Source organism: Danio rerio, chromosome 24, assembly GCF_052040795.2.
Source record: "Danio rerio strain M-AB ecotype USA chromosome 24, GRCz13ab, whole genome shotgun sequence".
NCBI classification, from domain to species: domain Eukaryota; kingdom Metazoa; phylum Chordata; class Actinopteri; order Cypriniformes; family Danionidae; genus Danio; species Danio rerio.
In genome coordinates, this window is record NC_141044.1 from 31769091 (window position 1) to 31791784 (window position 22694).

At 35.4% G+C, this 22694-nt stretch overlaps 1 protein-coding gene across 2 annotated transcripts in view; it reads left to right on the forward strand.

Annotated features, from left to right (window-relative positions):
* Positions 1–5643: 5643 nt before the first annotated feature.
* The window catches only part of arhgap29a (Rho GTPase activating protein 29a), a 111736-nt gene continuing 94685 nt past the window's right edge, over positions 5644–22694 (forward strand). For both annotated transcript variants that reach the window (XM_087309639.1, XM_087309640.1), the window contains exons 1-2: positions 5644–5756; positions 10452–10828. In XM_087309639.1, coding sequence (XP_087165765.1) covers positions 10543–10828 — 286 coding nt within the window. In that variant the 5' untranslated portion in view covers positions 5644–5756; positions 10452–10542. The remainder of the gene's footprint in view (positions 5757–10451; positions 10829–22694) is intronic.

Consider the following 22694-nt stretch of genomic DNA (forward strand, 5'->3'; position numbering starts at 1 on the left):
ACTATTGTAAAGGTCCTGGACGGCGTGCGTTCAGTAAATCCAAGTTCAGTGATTAGAATGGATTTAAAAAATATATTTCAAATTCATTTAAATATCAGTAATTTTTTACACGTACCGTAACGTCCGACATTATAATATGGTAAACGTGGTATGATATCTGTTTCTGCTTCAAATTAGAAGTGATAACGGATTCGTGAATGAATCATTCTTGTGAGTCGGATCGTTTCAGTGAACTGATTGAACTGGTCTACAAAACCGGTCTTAAAGGGATAGTTCCCACTAAATGTCATCATTCTGTCATCGTTTTTGGACTCATAGACCAGTTAATTTTTTAAATGTTGAGCACGTAATTAATTACCTATGTTATAATGTTATATTATTTTTCCTGTTATGGAAGTCAGTGGGGTATATGCACACTGACTTTTAATTTCAGCCAGCCTCAGCGCTTCCGCTAAACTGTCTTTCCATTATAAAATTGCCACATTTAAGGTCTGATTTCTTTCAAAATCAGTTGTTTCCACTGCATGCTAGATTTACAACATAAAGCAGGCCTGTAGCCAGTCTGGTAAAAGGGGTAGTTATTTTTTCTTAAAAAGTGGACCTTTTTGCAGTTATTCGCCTCATTTTCTGTTTAATTATGAGGTTTAAATACTGCATTTTAGTGACATTTTAAGCACTTGTTGTTAAAATAGCTCGTCAGATGGTCATCAGAAACAAACCTTTTATTGTACCAAACCTTTTTTTTTACATTTTGAAAAAACATATTTAAAATACTTATTTATTACATGATTTATCAATAAGAAAAAAAATAGGATTCATTACATTTTTAATTAAAAACTGTAGCTTAATTAAATTTATTAGGCAAAATATTCTGGCCAGCACATTTAGCTTTCTTCTGTTAGAACTTAAAATACAATAACAATAATAGTATTAATGTAGAGCTTCACAAATTTTTATAGATTTTTCTCTTGTAAAAAAATTCAAAGCCTGATTAGTATTAAAATTAACTTTAATATGGACCGCTTTTGGTGCTTCACACCTTTTTATTGATCTTTTTTTCCATATATAACGTCCAAAATTTAGAATAAAAGTTACTTGTAAAATGTTTTCTCTATTTACCAACAATAGAGTAGGGTCAGTAGTGAAAGATGGCTTTACTCTTGTCCGATTGTATGTTTTCTTGCACAGATGTTGGACTCATGAAAGAATATTGGTTTGCATTGGCCAAAACCGATTAGTTGAAATCACGAATGGATTCCGTTTGGTCCATGGATGGGTTATTTTCACAATTTATGATGGAAAAGCAGTCAAAACAGGACAAATCAGCCAATGTGGGACAAATTCTGGACCCTTGTCAGTAGGGGTGGGTCTTTCGAGCCACCAGAACCACATCACTGCCTGTGAAGTGGGTCTCAGATCAAACAAGAAGCCCGGCGTTAAATTCCATTTCCCCTGCCATGTCTTTAAATTATGACAGTTTATTTTACTCCTGTTCTATTAATGGAGTTTCTGCGCTCGCCTGCTGATCCTGACATCTCGTTTAATGCTTGAACAAATAAATGAATGCTTAACTCTAACTGAATGAGTTGTAATCACATTACAATATCGATGCTGTAAAAGGAACCGTTTGAAATTGAAAATAGTTTCATTAAGCTTTCAGCGGAAATTTATCATTGGGTGAAAAAAAGCTGTGCTGGTAGCCCATTACATGTTTCTAACATTTTTAAACTGTTTTTTATTTTGCGTTAAATAAAAAGTTATCGTATAAATGTATGGAACCCATCGAGGGTTAGTAAATGATGTGTATATATTTTAATTTTTGGGTGAATTTTTTTCCTTTAACATCTTTTATTAAAAGAAAAGTTCACTTAAAATTGCAGATTTGCTTTTAATTTACTCACTCCCAGGCCATTTATGATGTACAGATTAAAAAAGTTTGTTTTGTTTTTTTTATACCTGGAATCATGGTCTATAATGCATAATATTCAAATGACAACACACTACGCGGATGGTCTTAAACTCAATTCCTGGAGGGCCGCAGGTCTGTATAGTTTACCTCCAACCACCTCCAACTCACACCTGCTTAAAGCTGCGGTCACACTTCACTTTTCTCCCCATAGACTTCCATTCATATGCACGTTAATGCGTAAGACCGAAAACGCAACGTTCGATACATTGGAAAGTTCAAGCTTGGTGAACTCTGACCGGCGAAATCGCATCACTTGACTGCGTGAAACCAATCGAGAATCAAAACATGACCTCTTTGTACAGAAATTTGAAACATGGCCCAATCGCTCGCTTTTTTAAATGTCTAATCATCTTGTATATGCCGCCCCTTTCCGCAGCGCCGTACGACAGAATTTTGCACGCTCAAACTCTAGTGAGACTGCGGCATAAGAATTCAATGTATAATCAGGAGCAACAGGTATTAATTTAACTTCAAATGTTTGATATACACATACATATATTTATTTATTTATTGCAATAAACTTTTAGTCCTCAAACCAAAAATAAAGAAGAAAAACAATTTATTGAAATGTTTCGCTCCTGCATTTGTGTTGCTTCTCTTGTTCCACTTTAGCAATGGAGACCTAATATTATGGAACTATTATTATTTTTAAATAAAGACAATTAGACATTTATCCATTTTAATTGGAGTGTTTGTAAGATGTTGTTTTAGTATTAGTTTTACATTGGTTTACATCACAAGTGTCAAAATTCCTGGAGGCACAGAGCACAGTTTAGTCACAACCCTAATTAAACAAACCTGATCAAACTAATTAAGTCCTTCAGTTTTGTTTAAAACCTACAGTTAAGTGTGTTGAAGCAGGATTGAAACTAAACTGTGCAGAGCTGCGGCCCTCCAGGAGTTTGACACCTATGATTTACATTGTCCAAACCTGCTTAGGCTTTCAAAGCTTTCAAAATTCTCTAAAAAGTTATTTGTATTGTTTTTTTTCTGATTGTACGCTAATACTGTTTATGTATGACTATGGTATTATATTCAAATAATTGTATTTAGGTCTATAAATATCATTAATATCACTATTTTAAACGAACAGTTTGAAAGAACCGATTCGCGGAAATGAATCCACAATCTACATTTTATGTAGTACTCATCTTCAAGGACCTCGAAATTAACGCGATTACGTATATTAGGGAGGGGGAAATGAGATGTTACAGGAAAGACCGTCAGATGGCGCTGTTTAGTTTAGAATCTTTATAAAATCCAGCACAAAAGACAACATTTTGTACTTTAGTTTACACATTAAAAAAGGAGTTTGCATGTTCTCCCCGTGTGCGCATGGGTTTCCTTCGGGTGCTCCGGTTTCCCCCACAGTCCAAAGACATGCGGGTATAGGTGAATTGGCTTTAGTGTATGAGTGTGAATGAGTGTGTATGCATACTGGGTAGCAGCTGGAAGGGCATCCGCTGTGTAAAACATATGCTGGAATAGTTGGCGGTTCATTCTGCTGTGGCGACCCCAGATATATAAAAGACTATGCTGAAGAAAAATAAATATTAGAAAAAGTATGGTATGCAAGTGTATTACAATACAGAATATTCTATTGTGATTGTAAATTGTAAATAAAATATTAGCTATGGCTGAGTTAATGCAACTAAAATTATTAAAACAAGGAATTAACTAGGCAGGTTTGATAAGCTTACAGATAAGGGGAAAAAAGAAGACAAAGAGTTCACAATATCTGTCTTTCCATGTCTTTTCGTAGAAAAAGAAAAAAAAAACAGCAGCTAGGATTTACAAATTATTTCACTTCCTTGTTACTAATTATTAACTATTATTAAACTGTCAGGGTTATTTATTTGCTTGAGCTGGCCAAGACGATTGATGTCTTCCACCCCCTTAACGCTTAGATGAATATTTGCTGTAATAATATTTCTATGGTGATATATATTTTTATACTAACATTTCCTGTTATTTCCTGCACAACAGGCTAATAATAATGTCCTTATATGTAACTATCAGTCAGTTTATAAGATTATATTGCATTGCTCTGCCACATCTGAAATGCCAAGCATCCGCTGTAATGTAATATTTTGTAAAGTCTGTCTCCTTGTTCTGTGAAATGAGCTGTCAGGCCGGATTGACTGGTTCACTGCAGTGATGTATGATGCTTTATGTAAACCATATCTGCTGAGGGAATGACAGTATTAGTGCTTGACCATAAATAAGGGACAACATATGATTAGATTTCAGAGTTAAGCTTTTTTTTCTTTTAGTGTGGTTTATTGTGAAAATTTGGGCAATTTTAACATTTCTGGATGTCTTAAATGTTCTGGGGGATTGTTTGGTCACTGTCTTGTCTTTGGTTAATGTTGTGAAGCACTCTAAAGACAATAAACCATTATTTACTGCATGTGTAAAACTGCAGGTGTGGGTGGAAACGGAAGACAGATATACAGGGTGGGCCATTTATATGGATACACCTAAGTAAACTTATTGTGATATTCACAAAAAAAATAAAAATAAAAATAAAAAATTGTGTGCTTGGTTTTAACGTAACTGTGTTCTTTCATGAGTTATTTACAAGCCCCCTCACATATACTAATGTGACACAAACAAGACATTAATATCACCAACCATTGCCATTTTATTAAGATGTATCCATATAAATGCCACACCCTGTGTGTATATATATATATATATAAATATATATATATATATATATATATATATATATATATATATATATATATATATATATATATATATATATATATATATATGAGTTATTATTGAAAACTAAAATTAAAAACTTAAAAATAGTTTTCTTTACTTTATTTTTTATTCCAGATTCTCAGATTTGTTAGTTAAAGCTAACGTTTAACAAATATGAGTGAATAAAAAACAAAACTTGTAATAAATAAATAAACTAATTTAAACAATAATACAGGTGAGGCAGTGGTGCAGTAGGTATAGTGCTGTCGCCTCACAGCAGGAAGGTCACTGGGTCGCTGGTACGAACCTTGGCTCAGTTGGCGTTTCTGTGTGGAGTTTGCATGTTCTCCCTGCCTTCGCGTGGGTTTCCGCTGGGTGCTCCGGTTTCCCCCACAGTCCAAAGACATGCTGTACAGGTGAATTGGGTAGGCTAAATTGTCCGTAGTGTATGAGTGTGTGTGTGTGAATGTTTCCCAGAGATGGGTTGCGGCTGGATAAAAACTTGTTGGATAAATTGGCGGTTCATTCACTGCAGTTTATATTTAAATGATTGATTACAGTAATCCATTTTCCAAAGATTAAATGCTAACTTAGCTTTGTGTTCCCTGTTTTATAGCTCCGGCCACTAGATGGATCAAATCTCTATCCAAAACAAAACCTCTCCTATGGCTCTCAGTTAATTTCTAATCTGGAGCATAGATTTTCAATTCCTTAGCGATTTGTGATGGTCTTAAATATCAAACATCGACAATAAATTATAAAAACTTTCCACTTAAACCACTATTTAGTATTTTTTTCAGAAAAAAATGAAGCCCTGTGGGTCAATAAATCGACAGTAGTGCATGTACACCTGCAGTCAGAAGGCGGAAACCCAGCCTCTCAGCTCACCAGAGCCAATCAAAAGTTGGATGGACGCTAGAAGGCGGGGTGAAGCCGAGCGGAATGTGAATCTCACACAGACACAGCATTATTTCGGTTTTCGTGACTGAAGGGACCGGGGATTTAACGGTGTTTCGGATATATTTTGGCTTCAAGTGTACATGCGCAATTGCAATGATCCAGATGTGCTTTTTAAGTAAGTGAATATTTTAGAATTTTATACTGATTTATTGGTACTCGACTAAGTGGAGTTTGACTTGAATACGTTATGATACTTCTGTACGTTATGTGAATCACTTCAGGAGTATTTTGAATAGACATTTAGACGCGTGATGCTCGTTTAACATCAACACAGAAAAAGTTCTGCAACTTTACGAGGTGTATGCAAGTTTTGCGAAGTTTAGAGTTAGTTTTATTTACCTCAAAACTTGTATGTCTATTTGAGGATTTTGTCTGGCATTTGATGATGGACTTGATGTGTTTTAATATTGTGTTCAGTATTGCAGTACACTTTAATGTTGATTTATTTATTATTTCTTTGCTTAGCTTTTTTCCACATGTTATATACCATATTGTTAAGCTATTCTTCTGTTAGGGACCATAAAAGGTTTGCATTTTTTGTATAGTCTAATTTATGGTTGGGAGGATTTGTCAAATTGTGTGTGATGGTAATGCCATTTTTCAGTTTTTGTAGAAAAGGTTTCAAACTAGCTGACATAACTTAACTAGTTGTCAAATCTAGAGTTCTCTACAATGAAATGAATTGTTTCTGAAATAATAATACTGTCCTCTTTGGCATAAAGCAACATTCAGAAAATAAATTAAAAATCTGATCTTTAAGCTTAATTGATTACTTCTGTTTCTCTGTCAGTTTTCATTTCATCATAACCTTATAGAAAACATTTTTAAAAGTTTGGTTGGTTCGAAATATTTGGTGCTATGATGATAATAGTACTATTACAATTGTAAACTGTACACTTATTTTTTTAATGATAAAGATAATTATAACTTCGATGGGATTTACAGTGCTTGAGTACACCCCATTTAGAAAATGAATATTTTTTATAAATTTCTCAGTGAATATGGGTAATATATATTGGTGCATTTGAACAAAACAGATTTATTAAACAGATATATTTATTAATATAATATTTTAGTCACAGAAACATCTTTAGAAATGGAAAGATAATACAAATATATTCATGCGAAATATTGCAAAACAAAAATACAAACTACATCATTTTAACAAAATTTTATATATTTTTGTTTCTCTTGATTTTTGCTATTTGTAAAAAAAATATTAAATATTTTTCCCCAACATATGCATTTGGGCTAGTAATGTTTGAATTTATTTTGTCAGATAAGCTCCAGATTTGGCTTCAATACTAACTAAACTATATGCACAAATTAAATATTGTAAAGCATTTTACAGAAAATATGAATTTAAATGAGAGATTTGTGGGGGTGTACTCATATATGCTGAGCACTGTATATGTTTTAAATGATGGAATACATCTTGTTGACAATTGAGCAAAACCAAGTCGGTTGAAGGATTTTTACAAAGTATAAAAATCTATATGTGCAATTACTTAGTAATTTAAGCTTTCATTGTCATTCTTTTAATGTGCCATCTAATGATTGTTGATATAAATACTGTATGCCTGACAAGATTTTTGTTAGTGTGTAAACTGTTTTTACACTGAACACTAAATGACATTTTAGTGTGTGCCCTCTGTATATCATAGAAAAACCATATAATAATATGAACTTTCTAATATGATTTGGGTATCTTTTTCATTTTTGAATGTTCGTACAAAACCCACTGTTGATTTTATAAAAATAGATGTTTTTGACTGTTACTCTTCCTAATCTTGTTTTATTTGTTTTGTCATCAATTTTATTTACATACCGCAGTGTATGCATTCTTTAAAAGAAAAATGGCAAAATTCCCAAACAAAGATAAAAGCATTCTCAAAGTGTTTTATCTCAAGGGAAGTGAAAACATTGTGAATAAAAAATAAATAAATTATTTTGACCAAATAATCTTGACTTTCATAAGTATTGTTATACTTTACAGAAGACACAAGAATCATTCTGAACTATTATACTTTGCTACTATCCTTGAAATGACTTGAAGATTTTAATCACTAAAAATGTAGAAAAAAATGGTATATGATACCTTACTATTTTGCATATTTTAATAATAATGTTAAATAATATAAAATGATAAATAAATAAATTATAAAATGTAATTAAAATAATAGTATTTTATTAACAAGTCAGAGTAAATATTTAGTTTCATTTTTACTAAAATGTATTCATTGCACTGAATGATGATGGAACATAATTTCCCGCACATTTCAACATATCGCAAAAGTCATCTCAAACAATTGACACTTTATTTGCATATGCTCTCTATGCTTTTCATGCCTAATTCACACTACTGAATTTTAAGTTAGCAAGCTTGCCGATAGATTGGGCTGTGATCATGGTAAAATCAGCATGTGATTGACGCTCTGCAGTCTTATTTGAAACTACTGAACGACACATCAAAGAAGCTCGCTTGTGCATCGCCACATCTCGTAAACAAAAATCCAATATTTAGCATGTTAAATATTCTGAACCATTCGGCTGACTCGACCCCATGTGAGGTCAGATAAAGTAATGAGCTACAGCCAATGAGAAAGCTAGTCATTGTTTTCACGCAATCAACAGAAATGTTTGATAGGCTAAAATAGTCATCAAAGCACTTGCTTCAACCTGTGTTTATACGTATACGAGAGCATATGAAAACCACATCTATCAGCAGAACTGTGTAGATATATGAGCTAACAAACTTCTAATGGATCAGCTCTCTTAATCGTTTTGAGAGATATTTTAAAAGCTGTGTGTCAGTGATGTCATCATCACATGAGCAGCCAATAGTGTTCTGCTCTTTCTGATTGCTGTGGCCTGATCATTTAATTCGCAGTTTGTGGAGTTTTTGTGTGACAGAGGTGTTGTTATAGTGTGTGACCCCATCTTTTGGATAATTTATGTTGTGTCGCACAGTGAGAACATCATTTATATAACTACTAGAACTACTATAGTGATCATTCTGACCGTTCTCATATAAGACATCATAATGTCATGACATATTTACATTTAAAGCTTCAATTGAGAAATTAAAATAAGCTTTGAATGTTGTCATATTTAATGAAGTCGACTAGTTACTCTAAAAAATATGATCTTTTTGTTAATACAGGCTATACATGTGTAGTTAGGCTACCATAGATATATACACTAGATGTCGCCTGGCCTATTGTTGTCTATTGGACGGAATGCGTCAATAGCGCCGCCATCTTGCTACAGGGTAGCGCTCCTTTGAAATGAATGCGGGACCAAGGTACAGTGGAGGACTGTGGCCATCCAAAGCCAGAGATATACACATATACACATATATCTATGATCGGGAGTTTTCCTGGATGTTAGTGTGTAATTTTTTTTTCTAATTACGAAAATTATAATTTTACATCACTTTTCTACATTGATGGATCTGTGACCGCACGGGCATTCCTGACAAAAAGCTTAATTTTGTTTGTACAGAAATGTACTATTCACCCTCCCTGTTAAATTTGATCTAAACACATCTCCTCTCCTGCTTTCACTTCTCATACTGACGGAGGGAGCGATTCGTTTGTGAATGAATCCCCCGGACGACTCTTTCACTTACGTTAGCCGACAATACAAGTTTCTAGCAGCGCAGCATCTCGTTGTCATATTTCTTTTGCATTGTTTGCTGATTTTATTCAACAAAACTAGCATAAGCCGAGTGTTTAATGCGAGTTGGAGCTGCTTTGCCTTATGATGAATGCAGTAAGTGACTGTCATCATCAATAACGTTGCCTGATTAGCACAAAAGTTCAGAACATTCAAAAACAGAAAAAAACTTAATATTACCTATGAAATGTTCTGACTTTGTGCTTTGTTTTCTTTGTTTGCTCGTTACTACACCTGTATACAGCGCTAAAGTCCCGCATCTTCACGTAATAACACTGTCTTGACTAGTGCGGTAGAATGACATTTGTCCTTGGAGCACTGTACCAATGTGGCGGCGCTATTGACGCATGCTGAGGGTCCCTATGCGATATCTAGTGTATATATCTATGTTAGGCTACTAGACTGATTGCATTTTCACTTTCACAAGCAGGGGAGAAGGCTTTTTTGCAGCACTGAATACACTGCTTTGAAAGACATATCTAAAGTAAAGTTATGTTTTTGCTATCAGAATGTTATGTTTGCGTCAGCAGGAACTTGCTAGGCAACAGAGGCATGCATATTCAAAGCCTCAGGGTATAGTTCAGGGTAGAAATAGTCATAGTTCTTTTGTTTTGTAATTTTAATAACATAAAATACTCATATTTATGAAAAGTCATGGTATTATTGATATGTGGGGTTTATTTCAACAAAGTTTTTAAATTACAAAAATTAAATACAATCAAAATGACCGCCTTAGTAGTTCTTGTGTTAAAGAAACAAAATCAAGGCATGAACGGCACAGCAAACTGCCGATGTTTAAAGTAGTGTGAACAAGGCTTTACTGAAATCAAACTCTTCCAAAGCCTCAGGTCGCAGTCACATTATGCCTTTAAGATCCCTGTAACTTATATCCCAGTCTCAAAATATATCCCACCATATCCCATTTGGTCTGTTTGAGGGTTTCTTTTATTTGAGATGTAAATCGTCGTTGAGGCTCAGTGAAGGCTAAAGCAATTTGGTGTGTAAGACATCCCTATTAGAGCCCGTCTTAAATTTCTCCCTTGTGCATGTGTGATAAAGTCTAGCAAATAGAGGTGTTCTTGTCTTCAAACATTGGAGGTTTAACCATACGTTGCGTCCATTGTGCACACAGGACCCGCTGTCATTGGTAAGGAAACTCTTGGAATTTGAGAGTCTCCAGGGATCGTCGTTCTGGGACCTTTTTCAAGCTGGCCGCGGCTGGGATGTTTGCTGCTGGGATGCTGCAGCAGAGCAGCGGAGGACTAAACAAGCGATCGCTGGGAATGGCACGGATTCCCGATTCTCGCTTTTTTCCTCTTTCCTCGGGCTCGGGGTCGTGGGGTTTGAGCCGGACTGTGAAGAGCGGCTCTTTGAGCTCCATCAGCTCAGGGTCGGACAATATGGACAATATGATGGGAGCCGATCCCGACTACATCATGCAACTGGTCAACGATGTCCGGAGGTTTGCAGATGTTCTTCTCCACCTTAAGGAAGCGTTTAACACCAAAGGTAAGGTGAAATGAGTTTGTTCCTGTCAGAGTTTCAGACTGCTGTGGGTCAAAGCTGGCCTTGGGTTCATGGTCATCAACCTCGCTTTATCTTTCATCAACAGTGTGAGTTCATCCAACAATGGCACCAATGTTAAATGCATATAAAGCCTTAGTCGGAAATGACTTTGTCTTTATTTAGAAAGGTTAACACTTTACTGGAGCCAAAGAAAAGACTTTCAAGCGGTTTTTAATGAAATATGTGGTAACAGTTTGTAGTAAGGTTGTATTAGTTCATGTTTTAAAAATGAACAGTGCATTTGTTACAGTAGTTATTGAACTTCATCAAAGTCTATAATATATACCAGGGGTTTTCAACCTTTTAGGACACATGCTCCCCCAAGTTTGGCCAATTTCACTCATGTCCCCCCAACCCCTCCCACCCCCAACACTCCCCATTTACATATTACTTGCTGCGTTTAAAGTAAAGCATTAATTACATTGAAACATAAATGTACAGCTTACCTGATTCCGTGTGATCGTTGAGCCTGTTTCTGTGAGGACAACATGGTTGAATTCCTGACACGACTAACCGTAAATCTTCTTCCACTGTCAATAAGTGTGAGCCATCGCATACTTGCTTTTGATGTCCGTACATACTAGGGATGGGAAGATTAACCGATATGTATCAATACGCGGTCATGCGCGTGCACGATGCGAGTGCATCGGTAGAGCAGCAGAGGATGAATGAAATTTTGGAAGCAAATCGAGATGCATCGGTTTTTGCGAGATGCATCGGTTTTTCCAAGATACAACTTATATTTTTAATATAGAATGTATTTTTTATTTATTAGCAAGTGTTGTCAACCTGTTTTTGGCGCATAATTTAATCAACCTACATAAAGTATGCCTTAGCAACGGACTTGCGGATGTGTACACTTACACTACAACTCAGTGTATCAGGTGTGCGGATGAAGCTAGTGGTAAAGCGCAAGAAGCAAAACAAACATTTTATTCCTCACTGAGTTTTAAATCTAAAGTATGGCAACATTATGGATTCTGCAAAAAGGATGGACGACTTGACAGGACAGATACAATTTGCAAAATGTGCCGCGCATCTGTAAAATACACGGGCAGTACGACTAATCTGATATCTCACTTGAAGCGGCGCCTCAGTGTTGTTGTGGAAGCATCTTCCAGTGTTCCTGCATCCCCGGCTTTCGCACTGCTTCAACTGTAGCTACCAGCTCCAAAAGTGGTGAGAAAAGCGTTGAAAGTTTTCTCCATGCGCAACAGTTCTGCTCGCTCTACGCCAATAACGAATGCTATTGCATTGTTCATCTGCAAAGATATTCAGCCTAGTGTCACGGAGAACGACGGTTTTAAACACCTCCTCCTGTTAATTTTTATTTATTTATATTTTTATTAGCCTGTTGTTTACAGTGATAGTGATGTTTCAAAGCAACATAACACTGCTAGTTCACGACCTTAAGTTTTGAATATTCAGTGGCATAATATATCTTTGTAAAACTTGTTTTCATAGTTGAAAAGTTAAATCACAATTCCTGTTGTGCAATGGTAAACCTTTATGTTGAAAGAGTGCAAATATACCTTTATAATATATATTGCACTTATACATTCTGTTTATCTTGAAAATACTTAAATAATATGTGCTATAGGTTCTAAAATGGCCCTCTACTGTAGACTGACACTCTGGCTCTGAGAGAAAAGCCAGTTTGTAAAAAAAGTCTTGGTTTTACTTGGTTAATAAATAATCAAACTCATTCAATGGCACTGCATCCTTTCTTACATCGTATCATAAACTTGATCTAATAAGTTAGTGCTGAATTATCGCATTGTATCGTGATATGGGTGTAAATCGTATCGTATTGCATCGCAATGTCACAAATGTATCGCTAATATATCGGATCGTATTCTTTGTATCGAGATGCGTATCAGATCGGCATTATAGCTTAGATGCCCAACCCTAGTACATACAGAAAATGCTGCCTCGCAAAGCCAAGTTCGCAGAACCCTGACGGTGTGGTTGGATGGAACATTGAGTACGTTTACATGGACACCAGTACTTTGATTTTAATACAATTAAGACAATACTTTGATTAAGAGTCACCATGTAAACAGCAATTTTTTATTACCTTAATCTGACTAAAGTCATAATCGGACTAAACGGAAATGGAATTAAGAAGTGGAGCATGCATATATTAGTGGCATTATTGAATAATAAACTATTTTCCGAAAAGATCCACACACACGGCTGTCAGTAAAGGGCCGCACACACGCATTACGCAACATGTGGAAGTTTTTTTTCTTTCTATTCGGCGTGCGTTATTAAATTCCATAACACTCTCACCAGTCTTTACTCCTTATTTGCATCTCACAACCCCAGTTTGTCATCCAGAAGGGCATCCTGCTGATTTGATTCAGAAAAGCACTTTTTTGTCATATGGCTCACCAGTTTTACTTTCATTCACCTTCATTAATTTTAAAAAGTACCCGGTCCATTTTATTCGTATATGTATTACTTGAACACATTAACTCTACAGGTGCCTGATAGCTAGATGTGGAGCTAACAATAATCAGATTTAATCTAGGGAAAGCTCAAAAATGGTCATCATAATTTACTCAAGTACACGCCTTAATGTCTTGCGCCCCTACTGATACTAGTTTTGTAAATGTGTTATGTTTTTTTTTTTTTAAATATAAATTCATTATCATATGTATATGTAAAGGATAATCAATGGATTATCCACTTCACAATGGTCAGTTAATAGCAAGCCGTTGTAGAGAAGTTAAAACTCTTGCTCTTTGCAGCTCAGTATTGGACCAACCAAATTATCATCAGTTATATCATGACAGTTTAGATGAATTCACTTTGAATCAGTCACAGGCAAATATAAAGAGTTTGGGCATGGGATGGATTGTGTGTGAGTGCTTAATGACAAGGGCATACCTCTTTACAAATGTTTTTGACCATATTTGCGAGTTGGCAAATCATCTGCTCTCTGGCGAAGCACACAATGGTGTAATTGAGAATTGTGACAGTAATGAAGGCTCCGGCTACTGTCACTGAGATACAGGGCTTACTACTAATGTTCAAGGGAAGCGCATTTATTTTGAATGGTGATTAAAAATGACTGGAACTACCTGTGCATTAAACAATTTTATTTCTTACCTTCCAGCCAATCAGAATCAAGAATTTAACAGACAATAGAATAGTAACTGGCTAAAATGTCAATAATAAATTACAAATCTATTAATTATATAATAATAATAATAATAAAAATACATTAATAACCAATTTAAGATTATTATTTTTATTATTATTATTAGTATTATTTAAATATTACTACTATTTTATTATTATTATTATTATTATTTAAATATTAAAACAATTTTTCTTTTATTATTATTATTAATAATAATAATAATAATAATAATAATAATAATAATAACAATAATAATAATAATTAGAATATTAATATGTCCAGGTCTCTCCTTTATCACCAATTGGTCAGACGAACAGATGATCCCACTTTAAACTTGTGCTATTGGTTGATCCAATGTTGTAATATATAAGGTTAAAGTCAAAGTAACGTAATGTAAATGTTAGAGAAATCAGTAATGACTGAATTATCGATATGATTTACTCTATATGTGAAATAATCACATCTTCCTTAGGAGTGGGAATATTTAATCAAATCATCCTTCTATTGTCAATAAGCCTTTTCTTTATACTCCGTAATCTTAAAAGAAGTGTATTAAAACAGAAAGAAATGTTTTTATGATCGAGCAGTGAATGTAGATTAGCGGGATGATTGCTCTTGCATGTGTGATTACCGCATTCCCAAGGCAGTGGTGTTTGAGTCCGTTTGGACGGGATCCAGTGCGCTAATCCTTGCCTTTGCTTCAGTCAGGAGGGCCGGCTCTGTGTGTGTGTATATGTGGTGGGGGGTGTTTCCAGCCTCCCATTGTGTCTGTGCCATGTTGTCCAGGGTCTGTAGGAATCTCTTCTTTTGTTTGGCGGGGTGATGGAGGGTCCTTGACCCCAGCTGGGTAGCAGAGTAACTCTGAGAGCTGCCAGTGTGTGACCACTGCTTTTGGCCTCCAGGTCTCCCCTTCCTGCAGCTTTGGGCCTTGATCAGCATGAGCGGCAGTTCAACTGATGTTTATAGTATAGTGCTTTTTAATGATGCAAATCTCTTTAAAAGAAGCTTTACAGAAAGAAAGCTTGATTCTACTTAAAAATTAAAATTTGTAATATGGTTATTATCTAATGATGATGGGGATGCTGAATTGTTGGACCCCAGAGGTGGTGATGTCGGATTTCAAAACATTTGTAAGGTTTTTGTCCTTTAGTTCCTTACGCATCTCATCCAAAGCCTTCTGTTTTGTTTGATCAGATTTTTTGACTGCTGTAGGTTGTGAACAACTGCAATCATTCAGTGTTGTGATATTGAACTGTAATGTGGTTTAAAGTCCACATGAACCAGAAGTTGTTGAGACTTTTATTTTAGTATGCTGATGTAAATCCGACTGAAACAGAATATTGAGTAGGGGGCGGGGCTTTCTTTTTGCACATCATTCACAGGTAGCAAACTAATTTTAAAGGGGCGTGGGTAAGACTATTGTGTATCAAGTAGGGTTGTCACAATACTGCAATTTGGTACCAATTAGGGGTGTAACGATACACAAAAGGCACGGTTCGGTTCGGTTCACGGTTTTGGAGCCACGGTTCGGTTCGGTACGGTTCGGTTTCTGTTTGCTGTGGGGTTAGGGTTGATGTCATGTTAACAGCAATGCTAAGGGACAATTCACTTAATAACAAGAACATCTTAACTTTTTCTTTATTAACTTTGTCATCGCATTTTTAGTACAGTCAGGATACCCGAGTAAACAACTAGAATTAAATAAATGCCTCCAATATAGACTAGTCAGAAAAAAAACTATTCTCTTTAGTGCAGCCATCTTAACTAAGTAAACTAAAATTAAATAAATAACTGCAGTGTAGACTAGTGAAAGATCTTCTTCAAAAACACCATAATATCCACATTCTCCGATGAGAGGCTTGATCTCTGTGCTGACACAGACGCTCATTTTTGATTATATGGTTTCATTTAGATAGATAGGTTTCCGTTTAAATTAATGAAAAATATACATATAATGTGTTTGTAAAGTGTTTTTTCATGACATATTCACCAGTAAAATACATTGCGGTTGTGTCTGAAACTAATGTTAGGGTTGTAGCCGGCTGTATGTTTGCCTCCCGATCTCTCTCTCTCTCTCTCCCGCTCCCTCTATGCCGGTCATTTCTGTAGGTCCGCCTTAACGACAGCTGATGCCTGTCATTTCTGTAGGTCCGCCTTTTTGACAGCTGATTGGTCAGGAGACCGATCTATCATCATTTGGCGACGCAGTGCGGGAATGTAAAAAGCATGTCAGGAAGAGCGGAAGAGAGAGTCTTAGTGTAAGGTGGATAGGGAAAATGTCATACGATTTCCATTTTGCAAACACGTAGAAAATGTATTGTTGAAGACATCAGGTAAGAGGTGAAGGTCATCTTTGTTTATTTTATTCAGTATATGGAAGAATGCGACGCACGGCGCTGAAGACCTTTTTTTTTCTTTTCATCAGTTTTAGCGAGGTAAGAGGGGTTATTCATGAGTTAGAATTGTTTTATTATATTTATTTCTTTTGTTTGTCTTCACTATCACCCCCTTGCTTGAGTTTAACTAATTTTTGTTTGATACTTTTGTTTGAATTTGTTACTTTATTATATTATTTTTATTAGTGTAAATATTTCTCTTTTTTTGTATATTTGGGCATTATTCTGGTTTTACTTTTGTACATTAAATCACTTTTGTTGGCAGTTCTGTTGCTTACACCCTCACATTGTGAAATTACCACACTTTTTAAATGTTTTTCCTTACAATTAAGTTTCGTGAAACAGTTGAGACAGACAGGCGTGCGCTTTGTCTACGACAAAAATTCTATTCCTGTACTCAACTGGAAAACCAAAATGTTTCCACACAGATGACTTAAATGTGTCTGGGGGATCTGCAATCTCAGTACTATGTGAATCAGCCATCCTGCGTCCAGTAGTAACGAGTGTGATGCTAACTCAAGTCACATGACATAACATGCACTAAAATACTAACTTTAGAATATAATATTTAGAACAAATTCTCATCATTACTAAAACAATTTAATCAAATATGATATTAAAGATGTGTTTAAATTGGTTCAATTAGTTAGAGACAAGTGACGTCAACCTCAACAATGGGCAGCAGGGGGCGTGAGAGTACCGCGGTACGCCACGAGAGTTTCGCGATACGTATCGTGGTTGGTGTATCGCGATATTTCGGTTTGGTTTTAATATCGTTACACCCCTAGTACCAATCAATACTGACGTTTTAAAAACGTGCATTGCCTGCTAACATTTGAACGCTGTTGAGCACATTCTTAAGCAGCGCTGATTTGCCATCATGTTCATGTGCTCAACAGAAATGACTGTGATTGGCCGTGAAGGTCATCAGTTCACCAAACTCACCGCTGTTTACTGAGTGTAACCAAAGAACTTAGAATGACTAAGAGGCGACACTCAAAAGAACATTCCATTGCAACAGCAGCGCCCAGCAACAGCCCTTTATTCCGCCATTTTGGAGTGAAAGTGATCGGCCGTCCATTGGATCTCATTACTTTTGCGATAGCAAGCAGCTGCTTTGTTTTTTATTTATCTATTTAAAAAGCGTATTAAAGCTGAGATACAACCGAAAGACGACAATACAACACCTATTATCACAATCATCGGCACTTTCAATAGTTTATTTTACAGACTTATAATATGCTGTTGTTCTAATGGAGTTTTCATTCCAAAATGGCCACCGCATCCCAAATTACACTAGAGTGTCGCCTCTTGGTCATTCTAAGCTTTTTGGTGTAACCACAGAATAGGGACACTGGTGTGTTTTAAAGTCGTGTCGATCAGCTGGTTTGGTTTGTCTATAACCTGACATATGAGTGATCCGCTGATGAATCACTACTTTAAAATGCTTCAGTGTCCCTGTATCTGTGGTTACACTAAATAAACAGCGGTGAGTTTGCAATCACAGTCACTTCTGTTGAGCACGTGAACACAACGGCAAATCAGCACTGTTTAAGAAAGTGCTCTGTAGCGCTCAAATTTTAGGGGGAAATTAAAGTTTTTAAAAATTTCAGTATTGATTGGGACTGAATTTCAGTATCGTGCAACCCTAGTCTGAAGCCATCTAACCAAAGTCCCTATATAAGACAAGTCATTTCAATAAAGGCCTCTCAGGCAGTACAATCAGGCATTCTGTCTGGGGGGGGGGGGGGGGGGGGAACATAAATTTACAATAAGTTTACATAAGTTTACAATAAATTTCATGTTTGAAATCTCCAATAAAGTTAAACATCAACAAACATCTTAAGTTTTGTTTCTAAATGTTTGAATCAAACAAAATCAACACCAACTTCAAACTGCCGTAAAAGCACATGTCTGGTCTGAGCCTCTCCACAGAGAATCATCAGTCTATATCGATTGATGAATGGCTCATGTACTAGAAGGCGGAGCTTCATTCGCCAAATTCACATTTTTCTGTCTTGTGTTTTCTTTGTCTTTGGTCGAACTGACTTCAACAGAGATAGACTACCACTCGAAATGCCAAAGAAAATGCTATATATATATATATATATATATATATATATATATATATATATATATATATATATATATATATATATATATATATATATATGATTAAATATAGTTAAATGATTCATTTTATTGTAGGAAAGGTTTGATGTTGAAAATTTAACAAGTTCTTAAAATAACAGAAACTATGTGGGCAGTTTATTTTCCAGGCTTTTTTACTACAATTTAAAACAGCAATACTGAAAATAGATCATTCATTAATTTCCTTGTCGGCTCAGTCCTTTTATTAATCCAGGTTCACCACAACGGAATGAACCGCCAACTTAACCAGCATATTTTTACGCAGCGGATGCCCTTCCAGTCACAGCCCATCTCTAGGAAACATTCACACACACACACCCACTATGGACACTTTAGCCTACCCAATTCACCTGTACAGCATGTCTTTGGATTGTGTGGGAAACCGGAGCACCCGGAGGAAACCCAAGCGAACGCAGGGAGAACATGCAAACTCCACACAGAAACGCAAACTGAGCTGAGATCCGAACCAGTGACCCAGCGACCTTCTTGCTGTGAGGCAACAGCACTACCTACTGTGTCACCATTGAAAATAGATCACTTCAAACTATTAAAAATGTCAATAAAAGTCACTTTTCGAATTTTTCAAGATCCAAATTTGTTGGAGAAAAAACTATATCATAAATTAAAAAAAAAATATTTATCACAAAATACAAAAAACTAATTTACTAATTACTAAACTTGCCAGTATTTCTAAGGCGTAAGAAGGCTGTTTCCTAAAGTCAAGAAGCAGATCTCCTTCACTGAGCAGTTATTTTAGTAAATATATGTTAGAAATAATTTGCTTTGTCTCATCAAATATGTATACAAAAAGTGTATTTTGTGAAAACATTAGAGATATTTTAATCTAGATTTAAACTTGGATGTTGGTTCTGAGCTCATGACATTTTATGGTAGGCTATTCCAGAGCTTTGGATCCAAGTGTGAAAATACTCCTTTGGTGGTCTTTGCTAACCCAGATACTACCGGAAGCCTTTAGTTTTTTTTTTTGGAGCTTAAAAATAGGTGATGGATTATAGTGTTAAAAGAGACTGGTCAAATACACAGGATCTAAACCATTCAAAGTTTGTAGGTATGTAGCAGTATATTATAATCTAATACAAAACGTAATAGGTAGTGAAATGAAAATAAAATTAGGGTGATATTGACATATTCACTTGACCCGGTGTGAACCTTAGCAGCTGCAATCAGAGTGTATCTTGTTTATTGAACTGTACGAACAACCAGCTACTATAGTGTTTTAACGACCTATCATCAACCCTTTTCACTTACTTAGTCATTCTCTATATGATTTAGCAGCTTCCATACATTTTATGTTTAGACAACATAAATAGGCAGAACAATGTATTTAGTAGTACATTAACCATGTCATCCATACTGTTTACATCGCCAGTATGGCCACGCATATGGGTAACTTGACGAAATCCTGACGTAAATGCAAACAAGTATACATTACAGTAAACCAGTTTTGAGGACATGAATGCTTAAATTAGATGTCTGAACCATAAATAGACAGCATATACACTTAAAAAATGCACTTTGAACAAATAACTGTAATTTGTTACAGCAACATTTTTTAGTTTTCTTGGAAGTATAATTGAAAATTGGTTCAAACTATACAATTTAATTAAATCTAAATCTAAAATATTTATTCTGCCCATGAAAAAAATACAGCCACTCAAAGGTAAAATATTGTTTTTAGACTATGATTAACAAATTGCGTTACTTTAGTTTGTCTTAAAATAAGAAACCAAGTAATGTTGTACTTTGGACTAAACTATAATAAATAAACAACGTCAGGCTATGCTTTTGCTAATTATTTTAAACCAAAACCCCTCTTCTCTCTCCCACCTCACTACACACCAACCCAAAATACTATCAGATCTATGTGTGCCACACAGGTGAGTGGGCTTAACAAATAAATTGTTGAAAACACAGTCATTCATCTCATTGACACATTAACTGACACAAACACTGTGCATTTAAAAAAAAAAAATGTTTCTCATAGGTGAGTGGGCTTGACAAACCACCTGTAGAACCACTCTCTCTGTCTCTTAAGAAAAATTCTAGGACTTTTACTTTAGCACTGAATTCTCTGAGCTCAAACAAATTACTTTGTATAGTTAGCACTTCTTGTGTATGGCCTTTTCTTGTTGAATTGCTGAATGCCTCCTTACTTGTAAGTTGCTTTGGACAAAAGTGTCTGCTGAATGACTAAATGTAAGTGTTCAATAATGCTGGTGCTTTCAGCAGTGTTTGTAAATGCCACGCAGAGGGGTAACATCAAAACTCAGAAGATTTACAAAACATAAACAGTGCCTTTTTTCGTGTACTAATGTTTTTACCTAGAGTTTAGCTAGAGGGTTCTTTTTTTTTGCTTAAAGATAAATTGAATAAAACAGGTTATACTCAGAAACCATAATTTTTCACTTAATCCAATATAAAAATGTACTTTGAATGATAAACCTAGTAGTTTCACGTTTTTAGTGTAGTGGTCCCCAACCCCACCGGGCTGCGGAGCGCAAGAAATCATAAATTATTTTCATTTTATTTATTAACTGTGTCTGAACGATCTTTTATTTTGAAAAACTTTTAATTTAAAAAATTGACCGCATTCTCTCACTTGAGTGTCAAAATTTAACCCACAAGCTAGCAAAATGAGAAAGAAACAGACGTTTTTGGAACAATTCTTTAGAAAGCCTATTGAAGGAACCTGTGAACTGCCAGGAAATGGATCCACTTCCCATTTGTCAACAAATCAGGTGAATCTAGCATGTCTGTACAAGAAAAAGATCAACTAGAGATCACAAATGTTGGTGCCCGTTCACATATCATGTCTTTTTTCCGCACTTAAGTTTGTTATTTCTAATGGGGGTGCATGGCTCGCATGCATATTGGGAGCAATGCGTGCAAGCCACTCATGCCTTCCAAGCGCACCCATTTAAAAACATGCTGCAAGTGCACCTTGATTCACGTGAAAAGAACTGACCAATCAGCTTCATATTTGGGATGGAATATACACAGTTCAGTAGACTAATTATTTTAGACAAACACTGCAAACACTTTAATTTTCTCCATAAATAAATTTGTATCAGAATTGCAGCAAGGTTTTGTTAGCTTGTCATCCTCTGAGAAAACGGTTGATGATCGACTAGCACAGCCCCTCCTCCCAAGTTCTTGATCTCTGCTCTGTCGACTTTTGATGTTAAAAATTCAGTTCTTAAAGTTTTTAAAATAACAGAAACTATGTGAGTGGTTTATTTCCGGCAATTTAAAACAACAATACTAAAAATAGATCACATCAGACTATTAAAAATGTCAAGTGACTTCGAAATGTTCAATATCAAAATTAGTTGGAGAAAAAAACAATGTCATAAATAAACAACAACAACAACAACAACCACAAAAAACATTTATTACAAAATATGGAAAACTAATTTTATAATTTACTAGATTTTACAGCCAATATTTCTAAGGTGTAAGAAGGCTGTTTTTGTCTCTTTTGTATGATTTCTAAAAGTCAGGATGAAGATCTCCTTTTCTGAGCAGTTATAAACTATGTGTCAGTCTGACATTGTTGTCATAGTTCGGACACTGTGGCGCTTTACGAATCCATGGAGTTTTTCCATAGAGTGACCTTATTAAAGATGTGAAAAAAAGACAAGTGTCAACGTGGTTGCACTTTTACAGAGGAAAGGTTAACGGTTAAACTCCATGTGTAGCTTTAAAAAAAAAAAAAAACCTTTGTGTTTCTGCCTTGGTGGCACATATCAGCGGGAATTATGTAAATAAGCTTAGTAACACACTAACATGTGAGTCATAGAGCAGCGCTTTTAGCCGTAATCGGCTGAAATTCAGCTAAATGCAGGCCAATTGGACAGGAAGCTGAATTTAGGACAGTGTGCTAAAAAACTCAAGGGTGTATTTCTGATGTAAAAGATTTAAAAGGCAAACGATTCTACTTGTAGACTGTATAAATGTTTCTGTTGTCAGTAAAATGCGTTGAGGACATTTGTTTAGAGCTGGTCAATGCAGATGAAAGTTTTAGTTATTAAATATGTCAATATATATTATGAAAATATACACCAACATTTTATTAAAATCTATTAGATTACAT